We start from the raw sequence: 17,746 nt of genomic DNA on the forward strand, positions 1-17,746 counted from the left end.
ATTTGTAGAAGTATTTGAGTTGCTTAGAGCCAAACCCTGGGGACTCTTTGTTAAGCCCTCCCCTCCCCCTTTCCTTACAGCTCTCATTGCCTCCGCATTGGTCTATAAACGCTTTGTCTCCTCTCCACCTTTGGTGCGGGGGCTGAGAGGCAGTCCTGGCTGAGACATTCATGCCCTGGCAAGGTGGCAACCACGGAATTTGCAGTCCTGGCTGAGACATTCATGCCCTGGCAAGGTGGCAACCACGGAATTTCGTTGCTAACCCATCAGTTTCTTGTTCTTTTGGGGAGGTCAAGGCCAGGCCCCCACTTGGCTTGAAGGGACATTTTCAGAATTTTCTTCCTGTCACTGGGGTGTCTCTGCCTCTCATATTTCCCTAATAAACTCCTCAACTTAAAAAAAAAAAATGTAGCATGTCCTCAACACCTTCTTCTGGTTCTAAGTCAAGAAATGAATTACAAATTTAAGATTCCTTGTAGACTATACCATCTAATCTAAGGAAATTTAATATCCTCAGGGAATACTCCAACCAAGCTGTTTTTGTAACATATTGCTGCAAAAAATTTACCCGAAAACAATGGCTTAGAATAACCATCCCATGATGTTTTGGGCCAGGAATTTGGGGACGACTCAGCTGGAAGTTTCTTCCATTACATGTGGCATCTTCTAGTGACACTTGGTGTTCATCTGGCAGCTGGATTTGCCTGGAAAGTCCAAGAGAGCTGCACTGCCATGCCCAGTGCCTTGTGGCAGGGGCCGCTAGAAGGGTGGGCTCAGGGCCTCCTCGTGTGATCTTTCCAGCAGGGCAGTCAGACTGTTTCTGTGATGGCTAAGGGCTCCAAGAGCAATTGTTTCAAAAGACAAAAAGTGAAAACTGCTGCTCTCTAAAGGCTCAAGCTGGGAAATTCAAGCAGCATCACTTTTGCTGTATTTTATCAGAGCAGTGATGAAACCCACTCGACTCAAGGGGAAGTGACATAGACCCCCACCTCCTGATGGGAAAAGTGCTGAAGAATTTGTAGCCATTTTTAATTTTCCAAAACAAAGCCTGGGAGATAATAATAAAGTTCTTTTTGGATTCCCTTTTCCTAAATAATTGTTTGACTTTTTTCTCCTTTCTTGCCTCCTTTTCAACTTCCCTCAATACACCCAACATGATTATGAGCTAATCAAGTGTATTTATAGGTTTATTTCTTATACACAAAGTAACAGTAATCTTCTGACATTACAGTTTCACCATGTCTTTCTTGAGTCCTGGATCTCAAAGTCTGCTGTATCCCTACATCCGAGTTTCCCCCGTGTTCTTGGGCCCGCCCCGTGTCTGTGCTTGGATGCTCTTTCCTGTGGCTGCATCGCCCCTGTGGCCCAGGCGGACTGCTTTGCCCATATTCTGGTGCTGGCTGACTCCTTCACTGTCAGCCTCTTGTAGAGAGCCACGCACTGTGGGGCCAACACTACCAAGGACATTACAGAATGGAAAACTACGGGCCCGTATTTCCCACGAGCAGAGATGCAAAACCCCCAATAAAACACTGGCAAGTTGATCCTAAGTGGCACCTACTCCAGGTGTGCCAGGCCTCGCCCACCATGGGGCGGGGGCAGCGGGGCGGGGGGCGGGGGGAAAAGCCTCGGACAGAGAGCTGCGACACCTGCCAACTCGCCCGTCTGACTTCCGCGGCCTCGCCCCCTCCCTACGGCTGCGGCGGAAGTGCGCGAGCGCCGACCCAGCTCGCTTCCGGCCTTTGTGGGGCGCTGTCGGCGGTGTAAGCTCCGGACCGCCTGGACGCTGCGGCCTTTCGTACCCCAGGCGGGACCCGCGTGCTGGCCTCCCCGGGCCGCGGGGGGAGCGAGCGTGCCGCCCTGTCCCGCTCTCGGAGGGCCGTGGGACGCGGCGTGAAGGAGCGGAGGCAGCGCCCGAGGGGCTGGAGTCCTGCGGCGGCTGCGTTGCTGACCGCAGGGTTTCCGCCGGACGTGCGGCCGTTCCAGGAGAAAGGAGACCGATCGAGGATGTCTCCACGTTTTATGATTATTTATTAGCTCTAAATGTTGGATGTACTCCCTTTGAATGCCCTTTATTCTAGGACTCAATGCAGGTGCTTCCTGCCAGGCCGTGCTGTTCGTTTGTAAAATCCTCAGGCCGCTTCACACCTTTTAATCTTTCTCTTTAGATTAGTCTGTTCTTAAGTCTTTTGTAATCGGAGTATTTCCTTGAGTATCGTAAATTAACCTGGAGGTGGCTTGCAAAGCACAGAAGTAAATGTTTAGAATTCTCAGTTTTTGCTTATGGATGTAGCTTGTGTTGAAAGTGACGGCTTCTCCCTCAGGTCCACCCAGGGAGAACTTAACAGGGAATCTTCCTTGCAGCACTGATAAAGCTTTTGCACAGCTATGATGGCATCTGCTTGGGCTCTCCAGGCCCACGAGGACCAGGATGAGCTTTTGGAAGTAAAGATCGAGGAAGAGGAGAAGGAGGAGTATAAGGACACCACCAGGCAGGATCAGAGCCTGCGGAAGAACAACACCCGCAGCAGGGAGGTCTTCCGACAGTACTTCCGGCAGTTCTGCTACCAGGAGACATCTGGACCCCGCGAGGCGCTGAGCCGGCTCCGGGAGCTGTGCCGACGCTGGCTGCAGCCCGAGACCCACAGCAAGGAGCAGATCGTGGAGCTGCTGGTGCTGGAGCAGTTCCTGACCATCCTGCCCGAGGAGCTGCAGGCCTGGGTGCGGGAGCAGCAGCCAGAGAGCGGCGAGCAGGTGGTGACTGTGCTGGAGGATTTAGAGAAAGAGCTGGATGAGCCTGGAGAACAGGTGAGAAAAAGAGATCGCTTTATGATTGAGAAAAGGTGAATTATGGATTTCTAGGCCAGAGTGTGTACAGCTTTGTTTCACAAAGTGTGTTCTTGACACTTCGGTGCATCAGGCCTAGCCTCATGGAAAGTTGGTTAATGTAGTCCTAACTTATTTATAGCTTTTTTGTGGAAGGATCACTTATTTCTGAACCACGCCTCCAGAGTTCTGTTTGATGAAATGCTGCTCAAAAACATGAGTAAGATTTCTAAGAGCAAATGTTAGAGAGATCATGGTAACTGGGGTGGGCAGCAGTCTCTTGAAAGGGACATGCTTCTGTTGCACAACAATGTATCCACTTCCCTGCCTCCGTTAAAGGACTAAACAATGTAGAAATCAAAGTCACCACCTTGGAGGAGTGGGAGGTAGGAGCAGAGTGGAAGGTTAGGAGGGAGGGGCCAGGCAGGGATGGGACTACTGGGAGTAGGAGAAAGCTGGTAAGTTGGACAGGTGAGCTGTGTGAGTAGAGGGGTTGAGAACAGAGTCCAGGACTTTGAATATCACCTCTGGAGTTGAGATTTTATTCTGTAGATACAAGCTTCTCAGGTTTTCTGTTTGAGTCATAATGAGCTTCTCTAACCTCAGGATGTAACCGAAGTATGTAGGACCTTGTTCTGTTCTCTTTTGTTTCAACACTGTTAAAAGACAATGGTTCTCACCAAGTGGCAATTTTGTGCCCTACAGGCATCTGGCAATGACTTGGGACATTTTTGGTTGTCATATGGGAGGGGTGCTACTGGCATCTAGTGGCTAATGGGCTAGTGAGACTGCTGCCCACCCACTGCTGCCCACCCAATATCCTACAGTGTGTAGGATAGCTGCATACAACAAAGGATTATCTGACCCAACTTGTCAGTAGAGTCAAGGCTGGGAAGTCTTGCTAAGAAGAATATAAAACAGGGAAATGATAAAACAAGAAGTGCAGCCCAGGGGCGCCTGGGTAGCGCAGTCGTTAAGTGTCTGCCTTTGGCTCAGGGCATGATCCCGGGGTCCTGGGATCGAGCCCCACATCGGGCTCCTCTGCTGGGAGCCTGCTTCTTCCTCTCCCACTCCCCCTGCTTGTGTTCCCTCTCTCGCTGCCTGTCTCTATCTCTGTCAAATAAATAAATAAAAAATCTTAAAAAAAAAAAAAAAGTGCAGCCCAACACTGGGGCATGAAGGAGGGGAGGAGCCTGTGGCAGAAAGATATGACTCTGAGAGAGTTGTGACGGTGAGACTACAAAGGATGAACCATGTCGTAGATAAGTATTAATTGGAAACGATGACAGAAGAGTGAATAGAAAAGGAAGGATGAAGGGAAAACTCTATACTGAGCAATCTCTTCTAGGCTGAGCACTGGGGACTTCTGGCTTGAGAGACTAGCGTGATCCAGGTGCTTCTAACAGAGTTCAAAGGTGTAGGGGAAGGTGGATTGGGGAAAAGTTCATTGGTTCAGGAGACATTTACTGAATGTGGATTTTTGTACCAGGCACCATTCTAAGCACTGGAAACGTAGCCGTGAACAAAGCGCAGAAGTTGCTTCTGTCTCATCGATAGATTCTAGTCAAATGAGAGGAGGAAGACAGTAAACGGGGGTGCTGAGTCACTGGAGAGTTTTGAACAGAAGAGAGGTTTAACCTGACCTAAATTTTAAAAATAATCACTCCAGCCACTCTGTTGGCAGAGTTGTTCATTGGGGCTGGTGGTCGGGGTGCGGGAGGCTGAGGGGTCAAAGACAGAAGCAGGGAGACAGGTTCAGCACCAATCCAGGCAGCAGGTGCTCGCGGCTGGGACCAGAGCAGTAGCGTGGAAGTGGTGACACGCGATTGGATCCTGCCTCTTCTGGAGGTAGCACTTAGTTTGTTTTTCTGTAGGATGTGGGATATGAGAGAAAGTGAGTTTAGGATTCGGCTAAGGTTTTTGTTCTGAGCGTCACGACTTGTGGATCCATCAGTCATGGAGATGGTAAAGGCTGGGAGAGAGGAAGGTTTGGAGTCAGGACTGGGATCAAGGGTTACTAGGTTTTTGGACATGTTGATTTTGAGATTCCTATTAGAATCCACCTGGAAAAGTTGAGCAGGCAACTGGGTATAACAAGCTGGATTTGGTGGAGGGATCTGTGCTAGAAATGCAAAATTGGCACTTGTCAGAATATGGATGATATTTAAGGCTATGAGACGAAGGGAGGTCATCAGGGCAGTGGAAACGGAGAAGGAGTGGCCAGGGAGACAGGAAGAGAACCAGAAGAAAGAAGGGGATTCTCAAGTGCGGGCAGAAGTAGTGTGGTTTTAAACATGTTGAGTTTGTTTTGCCAACCAGCCCCTTCCCTCAAAGCACACTAGGGGCAGCTAAGGGAATTTACACTTGATTTCTGAGGCCTTGCCAGAGATGTGCGGATAGAAGGCACAGCCCACTGTACTGGCCTTTTCCTCCCTCCACATTCAAAGTTGAAACATCTTTTTCTGTCCATCTCAGCATCCTGCTGATTTTGGCTCTTATGGCCAAATTTTGGCTCTTAACCTCTTCTGGGCAGAGGTTACCCAATGCACCTGTGTTGGAATAGAGGCAGTGTGCAGTGATTTGTTATTTACAGAATGTAGGCACTGGAGGGGATTGGGGAGCAGTTTGAGGGCCTGGTGTAGCTGTGCCCCCCGCCAGGGGCTTTGTGCGCACGGTGCCATGTAGTCCAAGTAACCAGCCCCAGCTCACAGAGCTCCTGGACTAAGACACAGACTAAGGAACGAGAGTGGTCCCAGATCCCTGCGTTTCACACCCCACTGGGGAGCCCTGTTATTTTTAAATACAAGGGGAATGATTCCGTGCAGGCATGGAAGCTACAGAGTGGCTTAAACTGCTAAATAAATGAGTTCGTTGCAGGAGCAGGGGTCAGGGGTGCAGGAAGGGATGGGGCTGAAGGCAAGAGTGGAGAGAAAAAGGCCTCTTCCTCTAAGTGGAAGTAAGTAAGTGTGTGTGGGGGGGGGGGGGTGGAGGGAGAGATGAAATGAAGGGTGGGTGATCTCTCATGTGACCATGAGCTTGGACAAGGAGAAAACAAGGTCATCTCCTGGAAGGAGGTGGGGTGGGAGCCTGGAAGGGCACAGTCTGTAGGGAACAGCTTCTGGAGCCTATGTGGAAGAGATTTCCCCTCCTTCCGCCTCCCCCTGTCGTTCCTTTGTTTTCTTCTGCCTTTCTCCGAGCATAAATGAGGTGAAGGTGGTACAACCACCATTGTTTAGCTGTGAAGACCAGGAGAAAGGAAGGTTTCTCAGAGGAGGTGCCGTGAGGAGGGATACAGCAGGCTGGTGTCTGGAAGGAAGTTGATGCATCAGAGAGCTGGGTGTCACTGCCATGGATCGTGTACTCTTATGTGCTGTTCACAGACTGTGTGTGTGAGCTGTGTCTCGTTTGCCACAGGTCTCAGTCCACACTGAGGAACAGGACCAGCCCTTGCAGGAGGTGGCCCCTATGGGAACAGAACAGGAGCCCAGCATGTCCCTCCCCCCTCTGATGGCGCAGCTCAAGTGTGAGTCTCCGGAACCTGAAGTCCAGCTGGGGGAGCAAGGTACGGAAGACAGAGCCGTCTTGGGAGGAAGGGGAGGACGGGCTGGCCCTGGACAACGGGCTGGCCCAGGACACCAGGCCTCTGGGGCATGCTGTGCTGTTTGTGATCATTAGAGTCAGGAAGTCTCTCCTGCACAGACTCTCAGCCGCTTTGGTTTGTCATTCTTCAGTTCTTGTTTTATCTTTATATTTAAATATTTTTCCTGAATTCTTGCACTGTTTTATTTGATTTAGTCCTTCTGATAGTTATTTTAGTCCTTGTACTGATTTCACTGCTTTTTAGTCCCATTTAATTTAGTCCTTCTGATAGTTATTTTCCCTTGTACTGATTTCACTGCTTTTTCTACTAGTGTCTTCACTTTGGCTGTATCCTTCCTCCTTCAGTTAAGAAGCCTCTGCCCCACGATGTCTATAGTTATCAGACAGTTCAGGAAAAAATGTATATGTGTGTGTACGCTTACAAAGAGAAGGCACAACAAAGCAAATGTGGCAGAATGTTATAAGTTGGTGAATGGGTGAAAGACCCCATATCTTTTTTATCTCTACTTTGTCTATATTTATTCTTTTCCATTTAATTTTTTAAAATAGGTAAAAATTCATATAATTCAAAAACAAAAATTTAAAGTTATCCAGTGAAAAGTTTTCATTCCCCTCCGTTCCCTCAGCTGTCTGGTCTCCTCCAGCCCTGAAGTAGGTTGTCACTGTTTTCAGTTCTTGTGTGTCCTTCTCTTTAGAGATATATATGTTTTTCATATTCAAACAAATACCTTTTCTTCTCGTTATTACTAGGATGGTAAAAGCTTGCATTTTTTATTTCTTAACAGCAGGTTAATAGTAAAATGTGTGGATGAACCACACAGTTAACTTATCGATCCCCCAAGTTGTCCCCAGTGTTTTACTGTCACAGGTGGGGCTGTGGTGAATGGGTGTGAGTACGTTTGCAGTATAAATTCCTGCATGTGGAATTACTAGGCCAAAGGTTAAATCCATTTGTAATTTCGATGGATATTGTCACGTTGCCCTCTGTAAAGCCGGGGTTAGTTTACGCTCCCACTGAGAACGTGTGACACCCTTTCATGAACACGGTGTCACATCATACTGATGGGCAGGATGATGGGTGAAAATTGTGTCTCAATATTGTTTAAATTTGCTTTTCCCTTATTTTGAGGTGGAACATCTTACGTTTAAGAGCTATTGTATTTCCTTTCCTGGAGGCAGTCAGCTTTTCTTTTGCCCAGTTTCTATTGGGTTATTGGTCTTTTGCATGACAATTTTTGGAGGACTTTATGTATTATGTCTGTCCTGTGTTCTAATGCCATTTCATAGTCCTGCAGAAACTCTAGGTTCTTATGTATTTTTCACCGAATAATCTTATGTTGTAAACTAGTTGATTTGGCGATCCATTGTAGTTTCAGGTGTTGAGACTGGAAATGAATACAGGAATTTAAAGCAGGAAGTTTCTGAAGAAGTGGAACCATATGGGAACGTGTCTAGATTTGAAAGCCAAGTGTCCTGGCCTGCTCGGTGCAGAACAGCTGATGAATCTGAAGCAAAAACAGAACAGTCTTCTGGGCACTCCAGGGAAGGTGAACAATCTATGGGTGATGAAAACAGAGTCAATCTGACTGAACAGCAGAGGGTCTGTCTGGGAGAAAAACCTCACGAGTGCGAGGAGTGTGGGAAAGCCTTTAGTCAGCACTCGCGCCTCGTGGAACATCAGAGAGTCCACACTGCAGACAGGCCCTACAAATGTGAGGAATGTGGAAAAACTTTCCGTGGGAGAACTGTGCTTATTCGGCACAAAATAATACACACTGGAGAGAAGCCATATAAATGTAACGAGTGTGGCAAAGCCTTTGGCCGGTGGTCAGCTCTGAACCAACATCAGAGACTTCACACAGGAGAGAAGCACTACCACTGTAATGAGTGTGGCAAAGCCTTTAGCCAGAAAGCAGGCCTCTTCCACCATCTCAAGATCCACACACGAGACAAACCGTACCACTGTATTCAGTGTAATAAAAGTTTTAGTCGGCGCTCGACACTTACTCAGCACCAAGGCGTTCACACTGGGGCGAAGCCCTACGAGTGCAGCGAGTGTGGAAAAGCCTTTGTTTATAACTCATCCCTTGTTTCCCACCAGGAGATCCACCACAAAGAAAAGTGCCATCAGTGTAAAGAATGTGGGAAATCCTTCAGTCAGAGTGGCCTTGTTCAGCATCAGAGGATCCATACTGGGAAGAAATCTTACAAGTGTGACGTATGTGGAAAAGCCTTTATTCAGAGGACGAGTCTTACAGAACATCAGCGAATTCACACTGGGGAAAGACCGTATAAATGTGATAAGTGCGGGAAGGCTTTCACTCAAAGATCAGTCCTCACGGAACATCAGAGAATCCACACTGGAGAGAGGCCCTACAAGTGCGATGAGTGTGGGAATGCCTTCCGAGGAATCACCAGCCTCATTCAGCATCAGAGAATCCACACTGGGGAGAAACCCTACCAATGTGATGAATGTGGCAAAGCCTTCAGACAGAGGTCAGATCTTAGTAAACACCAGAGAATCCATACTAGAGGTGGTCCCTGTGAATGTAAAGTGTGGGGAATTGTTCAGGCAGACCTCAGCTCTTACTCAACATCAGACCGACCACAGAGGAGAAAAACCTGTTTCTCTGTGATGACTACAGGGAAGCTGTGTCACAGAGTGCAGGCTGCAGAGAAATCCTAGCTTTGAAGTCATTTAGGGCAAAACGCCAGTCACTGTTGCTATGAGGAAACCTCAGATATTTTATAAAGAATTCCCTGTGTGCTGCCCGTTCTCTCAGGTGCTGTGGAGATCAAGAAACAGAACACCAAAGTCCTCTTCTCCGAAGTTTACAGTCTAGTTTGGGATAGCTAAGATCCACGTGTGAGGTTAGGTAAGACTGCAGCAGGACGGGAGGACTGATGATGCGAGTCCTGTGTCTTGGAAGTGGCACGTTGCGCACAGTAAGTGCTGTCCATCCGGGAGGACGGACCACCGATGCCTCGGGGTCAGGAAAGCTCTTAGTGACCATAAGGGTTGGATGGGCAGAATTGGAAGGCAAAATGGAAACCATTTAGGGTAAAGGAAATGCAGGCAGAGGTAAGAATGCTCGTGGTTTGGAAGCATCCAGGCCAGCCTGAGGTGGAGAGGCAGTTCGGAGTCCATTTGGATGGGAGTACGCTGGCAGCAGAGCTTAGGGACAGACTGTGGGAGGGCGAGAGTGCCTCTTAGAAAACGCTTTTCTGACTTCATTCCTGAAATAGCGCTGTAACTTGAAATTACCATCCGTTGTAAAGGTGAGGACGCTGTTGCACACGGAGATGGTGACGTAGCTGCAGTGTCACAAGGGAAGGACCAGGCACCGAAGTGTAGGTCTCCACCTTCAAGTCCTGTCTGTTGTGGGGATTCCTCCACTTCGCTGAACATCAGAGTCGCGTGTGGAGCTTGTTTAAAATGCCCACGTCCTACTCACAGACATTCTGCTTCATTAAGTCTGGGGTAGGAGCCGAGAATCTTCATTTTTGTCGCCGGTCGCCTGATTCTGCAACTCGAGAAACACTGCCTTGACTCCCAGCTGCCTTCATGGTTGCCTGTGGCGTGCGGACGCATGAACCCAGTCCTGTAACCAGGGACCGCTGCTGGTTTATGGCATAAGGGAAGCCCGACAGAGGACAGGTGCCACCAGTACTTTAGAATGAACAGGGAACCTGACCACTGTCCACCTGCAAGGGCTTGAGGATGGCCTTTCCACCTCTTCAAATTTAAGGGTGTCAAAATAGGAGACCTACATTTGAAGGCTCCCTGGGTCATCTGAGCACGAGGCTGTGTGTCCAGTTAGGGGAGGGTGCTAGTGTTCTCTGTTTGGCTCATAACCTCTTTTTCCCCAATTACATAGTTCGCATGTTCTGAATTCCCTAATAACTCCTCTTCAGAACTGGTTTACAATTTTTTGGTTTGTATACCTTCTTGAGCACATAAAAGAGCCAAAGATTAGTGACTCTGTCCCTTGGGACTTGTGGAAACACAGGTGAACCAGTAACTGGTTGACTTTACTCCTGTTTTACTGAGTAGCCAGTTTGGTCCTGGATGAGGGCCTGTGATGATTGCGGATAAGTTGGCAGCCACAGAGAGGCACACATGGCTCCTGGTCTGTTTATCTTTTTATTCTCGGAGACTATTTTTAACCTTCACTGAGCTGTCCTCTGATTTCCTTCCCTTGCTACCTTGCCAGGGCAGACTATAATTTCTGGGACTACCTCCCCACCCCGCCTCATCCCATCAACTCCAGGATCCTCTCCATCCCTCGCTTCTAGCCGGTTAGTGGGTTTGAAGTGGTGAGACAGAAAGGGGAGGGGAGAAACAGGCGTAATTACCGTTCTTTACTCCTAACTGCCATTGTATCCAGCCCTGTGTCTGTATCCCATCTCTTTCCTGCTCCTATAATGTACTCTGCCCCCTGTCCCTACGGCCCCTCTCTCTTGCCCCTCTACTGTAGCCCTATTCAGAACATAAGAGTATCATCACTGGTTTGGAACCAGAAGAGTCCCTGGAGAAAGAGCTATGTAGCTTCTAAGCTGTAAGTGTGAGCACATTTTCCCATAAAAATACTAATGGTATTAGTACTATAATTTAGGCATATTATGACATAATGTGTCAGATTTGCTTTTGGGATTGGAATTCACATGATCATGGGAAAACATCCTGAGTTCACAACAGAGGAAAGCAAACAAACATTTGAAAACTCAATCACACATTGAGGACTCTATTAGTTGTTTATCCTCAGACCAACATGGGAGCTACATACATGAGACATTGAGGCAGCGAGGGTTGGGTAAATAATTTTTTACATCCAAAGGACAGTTTATTGCCCCGAGTGAGCCTGAGAGCTCTGAGCTGTGTGTGTTCCTGTTCCCTTCCCCAGCTCACCCTGCCTTGCCTTTCTCACTCTCGCAAGCTCCTCGCAGCTTAGTGATGAGAACCCGTATGAGCATGTCCTCTTCACCAGCTCATGCTATTTGTGCTCGTCACCTGATCTGCTTTCAGACATGGTATCCAAACAAGTACTCTTCAGAGTCCCTTAGCCTCTCTTGAATCCTCCTGCTCACTGGAACACGATTTTTATTTTAAACTTGCTTTCTGTTCACAGTGCTCTTACAGGTTATGCAGTTCATCTTCCGTTTAACGTGTTCTCAACACAGACGCGTTCCTCCACTTGCCTCTAACGCCTTTAATTGCCTAATATAAAGTAGCCATAGACAGAGACCCAGAACAGCAGGATGTGCTGTATCCTATATAATACACAGTTCATAACTTGTTTAAAAATAAAGATGGGAGTTTTGTTCTGGTTGTTTCTTGTGCTTAAATATAGTTGCAGTACCAAGAAAGGGTGGGGTGTTGTGGAATTTCCAGGTAGGCATCAAAGTTGTCAAACTATCCAGGATAAGGAGAAAATAGAGTATGGTAACTGGAGCTAAATTGGCAACACAGAAGTAGAAGGCGCTGAGGGGCAAGTGGAGGACATGATAGGTTAGATATGAAATTGGGGAGTGCGGCAAACAGAGTGATGAAGTGATGAAGTCCAGAGTGCATCTTTATGGATAAAAGGTAGATGTGGCCTAACAGGGACAGGATCCAGGAAATCAGGATCCTTTGAAGCAGCTTACCCTTGTGGATTTTGAAACCATCAACAATAACAGGCAGTAGGATGGAAAGGAAAAATGTGAAATTGAAGCAAGTCCAAGGTAGAAATAACGTCAGTCAAGAGTCGTAACATAACAGCCAGGTTGAGAAACTGGTGTTAACACTCAAATCACGAAGCAGTGGCTTAGAAATAAAGTTAAGGATGATAGTGAGATTGACTGGCTTCTCTTTTCTAATCGATTCAAGATAAACAAGATACTGAGTGTTTTACGACAAAAAGCTCCTGGAGAGGTTGGGGGAGAATCAAATTCCTAACGCAATAAAAAGTGAAGGGGGCTTTGAATAAAGAGTAACCTGACAAACAGAGGTTGCAGGGGATGTAATAGAAGGGGACTGCAAAGGGAAGGAAGCTGCCCCCCCTTCCAAAAAAACCCCAGTTGTTTGAAGGGGTTGCTGGAATTTTAAGTGTGAGGTAGAAGCTGAGGAAACAATGAGATTGAGCAGGGCTCCGAATTGAGAAATGTCAGTTGTGGGGTAAGGCCAGCAGTGGAGAGCAGGTCCACACTCCTGTACTCTGAACAGAAGTAGCCTCTTGTTATGTCCCATAGATTATTCATTATAGAGTTCTTACAGTCAAAACAGAGCCCTTATTGGCTGTCTTTGGGAGTCGAGAACAGGATATGTCTTACTAAAACATCTTATTAAGGGCCTGGCATTACTAAGCGCTTTATTTTATTTTTAGCTGGAGAAACAAATCAGTTTTGAATTGAAGCTGCCTGAGGTCACAAAGTTAGTATGTGGTGGAGCCAAGCTTTGAACCCAGGCAACCCAAATCTAGAGCCCACGCTTACTGTTTATTTCAGTTGAAGGAACCCTGTGTTGCAGTGGTAATCAATGTCTTGAGTAATTATCTGTGGAAGCTTTTCTACTCCTGTCATTCTCAGAGATACTGCAGAAATCCCGGAGTCCTAGGTCCAGGCACCCAAGGTAATGATATCACCACCCTCTCTGCACACCAAATCCTGGATCAGATTTGGCCAGTGTAACATGAACTTAATGCTTGTTGCCTACACTAAGGAGGGTGTCCACAGGAGACATTCCACTAAAAATGGGCTCTTTATAGGAAAGTATCACCCTCTGTTAGGACAGAATATGGGATTTTTGTCAGTCTTCATTAATACAAATCGTAAAGATGTAGATGTTCCATTATGGATCTATCCAATACGCATATGGATCTATTCTTGATCAGGGTTTTATATTGGTAGCTAACACCACTTCTAGGATTAAAAGAAATGGGTAATTATATAAAAATAGTTCTTTCAGGTACCTCTCCTGATTCCATAAGCCCAAAATTTGAGCAACAAGCTGCCCTATTCAACTTAGGGATAATCATTTGATAACCTTGAATTAGATATTCTCAACTTTCATCCTTTCACATGAAATGAAAAGTTCTCAGATCACAGTCCCTCTAGCAGTTCATTTGATTGGAATTTCTTTGGATCCTCTCTCACGCCAAATGGCCTTGCACATTTTTATACATGTATAGTATTTTTTATATCTATAAAGTATATATGAATATATTTTATAAAACTATGTGTTGTACATAGGCTTCATTTGATACATGTAATTTGGTTCTGACCCAGCCGGCCGTGATGAGTGAACTCAGTTGAGGGGCCCTTGGCTCACACTGTAAGACCATCATTACGAGCCAGAGGTCTTCCCGATTTCATGGAAACCACTGACTTCACCCACAGTTGCAGGTCTGAAAGCCCGTCGGGCAGGGCCCCCAGAGCTGTCCCCCAGCACGGCGGAAGGTGACTTCGGGGGCGGCATGTTGTGCGCGTCACCGCAGCGCACGCGGCTGCTCCTGGGTGTCCCGAGGACGACCTCTACGGGGACGTCATTTGTCACCTGTGACTTACGGTTAGATCCTGACCGGCTCTTCGGGCTTGAGAGCATGTTTTACCTCATGAGCGGGCGCCTCCGTCGTGCCTGCTTCAGTGGTGGTGGTCTCGTCATTTCACACGCGCTAAAAAGGTGGCAGTTTCTGTAGTCAGGCCGGGTTCTGGCAAGTGACGTGACTCCCCCAGGGAAAGCGGCGACAGTAGCGGCCAGACTGGGCGTCGGGGCGGGGGGGTAGCTGGGTTATGCGTACAGGGCTTCGCGCCGGTGAGGTGCTCGTAGCCCCGCGGGCGCCGCCGCCGCAGCTGCGCCGCTGCTCCTCAGCGCGGAGGGCGCAGCCGTCGTTCGCGCGCCTTGTCCCGGCAGCGTGGGCCCCACGCACGTCGGCCGCCGCCGGGAGGCTCTGCGGGGCGGGGACGCCGCCAGGCAACCACCGAGAGGACAGAGCCTCCCGATTCCTAGAGGAGACCGGCCGGCTCCGCGGCGGGGACTGCCGCCGGCCCGGAAGCACGAGCGCCGGAGCCCGGGCGCGCACCTGTGCGGGGGCGGGGCGCAGCCTCTCCCGCACCCTGGGACTCCGGGGGGTCAGGGGTAGGGTCCGACGACGGAGAGTCGCGAGGGAGTCAAGGGTGGCTTCCAAGTTTTGAGTTGTATTAGGATTCCTGGGCTGTTGAGAGAAGGAAGTTCTGGGGTCCCGGTTTTGTAAAAGGAAAGTGGGGTTGGTGGGGGAGGTGGTCTGACTCCCGACCCTCCCTGCAGTAGATGAGGCGACGCTGGAGTGCAAGAAAAGGCTTAGAAGCCACTTACTGCTGTGAGTTAGCAAATGATAGCTCTGTACCACAGTATCATTCAACTGTCAGTGGGATTATAATAGTACCTATTTGTAGTCACTTTTAAGTAAATATTAGCTGTTATTTTCTCATTTCTGATATTACTTTCCTGTTTATTCGGGATTCTCTGAAGGGGAGAACCCAAGGGAAGAGGGTCATGGTCTTCCAAGTTTTATTAACAAACGTTTAGGAAGTAAAACATTTTAGCACGGGGTGCTGGCTAATAATTTGCAGAGGCCCTCCCACTCCCCTAAGTCATTTAGCTTCCTGTCAAAGTTCCTTTTTCTTTCAGTGCCTTGTCCGGGTAGTGAGTTCTTGGGTAAAAGAGCTAAACAAAAGTTAGAGTTTCTGTTAACAGTGTTATTTTATGCCCCAGGAAGAAGACTAGCTACAAGGAAATACTTCTGAAAAACTCGTGTGAACCCCAGGCTGGAGTGAATCTTCTCCTGAGTGCTCTCATTCCAGAATGGCGGTCCTCCTGTGGGAAGGTCCCTAATAGTGACTGATGGCAGAGGGAGAGGGCTGTGCCTGGGACCACGCTGGCAAAGAAGTCATGGATAGTCCTTCAGACTTCAAGTTGCTACTACAGGAGATAGCTACCTGGGCCTCCCAGGACTGTCAGAAGACTCAGAGAGCTTTGCCTACAGTTGCTGAGACCACAAACACACCGAGGAGCAGGTGCTGAAGCAGGTCCTGACACCTCGCTGGGTTGCTGCAGACTCAGGCAGGGATGATACCCAGAATGTGAAGAAGAGGCATCACTTATGCTAGAGAAGTTGGAGACAGCTTGGAGGAGAAGCCACCAGGTGGGAAGGGTTGGGATATCACTTATGTTATGGCTTGAGTGGTGGAAGCCCTTTGGAATAGCAGAGAAGGCAGCAAAACTGAACTTTAGGATCCATGTCTCCGCAGCCAAAACCCAGCACCACCCTCATGGGCTTTAATTCCCCTTGGGATTCATGTGCACCTCCAGAAAGTTCTTCCATATTGCGCTGTTGTTTGGGCGTTTTTACGGAGAGTTTAACTTCCAATTCAGTTTTCCAAGACCAGCTTCATCCCATTGCCTTTAGGGTCCAGCCTAAAGGATAGAACAGGAAATGCTTATGGCAGAGAGAGTACTTTGGAATCCAGGGTTTCAAGTGCAGCCTGTTAAGACCCTGTCATAGTTTGACTTTTGAGCATTATTGCCGTTTGAAATGGAAAGCCAATGAGAAAGGGTGTCTGCAGAGAAAGGAGATCCTTGAAAGGAAGCTTTTTAGAATTCTCAGTAATGTCCTTTCCCTCGAAAACTTACCCCTACCCATCATCTCCTTCTCATTATCTGCCCAATTCTTGAGGTAGAAACTCTCAGTCATATTTGTGAGGGGTTTTGTTTGGTTTGTTTGGACCTATTCAACTAATTTAACTTCACTGTGCTGCTTTTTTCCTATGTTTTAGTCCTGAACATTACTGAAAAAGTTATTTTCCCCACTTTAGTTTTTCCATATCAAAACTGTATTTTGAAACTGTTCTAGTTGTTGCTTCAAGTTAACTTTTATCATATACCACTGTTCACTGACTCAGTAAATGTTTGTGGAGCATTCTGCTTGTCTATAGTAGTGGCCTAGGTACATTTCAGTTGGTATAACTGGTCCTTTTAACTCACACTAATAAATTAAAATTTCTCTTGATTTCTTGATACTCCATTTTTCATCTCTGGATTCAAACTGATCTCCCCTTTTTTGATTATACCTTCCTAATTCTTTGTCACATTTTGTGAGAAAATCTTCCATGTTCTTCCAGACTTTCTGCCCAGCTGTCTTCTCCTCACCCAAACTGGAACCTTGCGTGCCTTTTTGGGCACTTCGCCAAATTGAGATGACAGTTCAGATACATTTAGAAAAGGCACGCACTTTAGATAAAACTGGGTTTTATTTTTATCACTGTTCTTCATCTTAAGTCTCAGCAGAAGAGACAACTGACATTTGAATTGTCTGTGCATTTTTTTTTAGATGGTGTTACTGAGAATGAAAATAAGGACTTGTCTCCAACATAAAACAATTCTGAAGATGCTACATCTTCTGGTGGGATCTCTGTAGAACTTTAACACCTGTGCAGTAAGTGTAGGAAAAGCTTTAGTCGCTGTTGAGTGTTCACTCAGCATTAGGGATTCCAGATGCCAAAGAGAATCTCTTTGAGAACAAGTTTGGAAAGGCTTTTGTTTAGAGTGGGTCCCTCCTTTCCCACCAGGAGATCCACCACCTGGAAAAATGCTCAGTGTAAGGAATGTGGGGAAGCTTTTGGTTATACATCAGGGAATCACATAAAGGAGAGACTGCAGAGATGTGATGACTCTGAGGAGGCCTTCCTCAGCACAGAAACCTCACAGAACCTTACAAGAAGTAAAGAGGAACGCCTTCACCCACGAGTCAGGATTGACAGTGCACTGGAGCGTCTACACAGGAGAGAAATCTAATAAATGTGATGATGTGGAAATGCTTTGCGTGGAATCACCAGCTTTATTCAGCATCGGAGAATTCACACTACGGGGAAACGCAGATAGCGTGATGAGTATGGAAGTCTTCAGACAGTGGTTAGACCTTGGTAAATATCAGTGAATCCACATCAGACAAGTTCTTATAAATGAGAGGATCGCAGGAAGTTGACTGGACAGAGACCAAGTCTCCACAACAGAATCTCCACAATATTGGAAAATTAATTTAATTAATGTAAATGGGTGAGTTGTATGGGGAATGGGTATTCTTAATTGCCCAATTTAGCCAGTAAAAACATTCAGTGAATGCCTCAGGTCAAGAAAAGGAAAGGTCAGCAGTTCTTTGCTTTCTAGAGGAGTCTATAGCTGTAAGCAACAAGGACGTTTGAAGTAAGTTGCGTCCCTGCATCCCAGGACTTGTGGTACTGTCTCCTGGATGACTGCACACATGTTACTCCCAGGCCTGCTCTAATCTCGTAGCTTTAATTCATT

General features: G+C 47.4%; 2 protein-coding genes across 2 annotated transcripts in view; both read left to right on the forward strand.

The window, feature by feature from the left end:
* Positions 1 to 1,094, forward strand: part of ZSCAN23 (zinc finger and SCAN domain containing 23) — a 36,000-nt gene extending 34,906 nt beyond the window's left edge. Inside the window, exon 9 of the mRNA XM_087858005.1 lies at positions 81 to 1,094. The gene's annotated coding sequence lies outside the window, so the exon portion shown is untranslated. The remainder of the gene's footprint in view (positions 1 to 80) is intronic.
* Positions 1,095 to 1,755: 661 nt separating this feature from the next.
* Positions 1,756 to 12,261, forward strand: ZSCAN12 (zinc finger and SCAN domain containing 12). The gene is given in 4 exon segments (XM_045800618.2): positions 1,756 to 2,808; positions 6,241 to 6,388; positions 7,797 to 8,979; positions 8,981 to 12,261. Coding segments are annotated over 4 exon segments (1,833 nt in total). The 5' UTR covers positions 1,756 to 2,388; the 3' UTR covers positions 9,063 to 12,261.
* Positions 12,262 to 17,746: the final 5,485 nt, after the last annotated feature.

Source organism: Ursus americanus, chromosome 32 (assembly GCF_024610735.1).
Source record: "Ursus americanus isolate L20-20 chromosome 32, mUrsAme1.1.p, whole genome shotgun sequence".
Lineage (NCBI taxonomy): Eukaryota > Metazoa > Chordata > Mammalia > Carnivora > Ursidae > Ursus > Ursus americanus.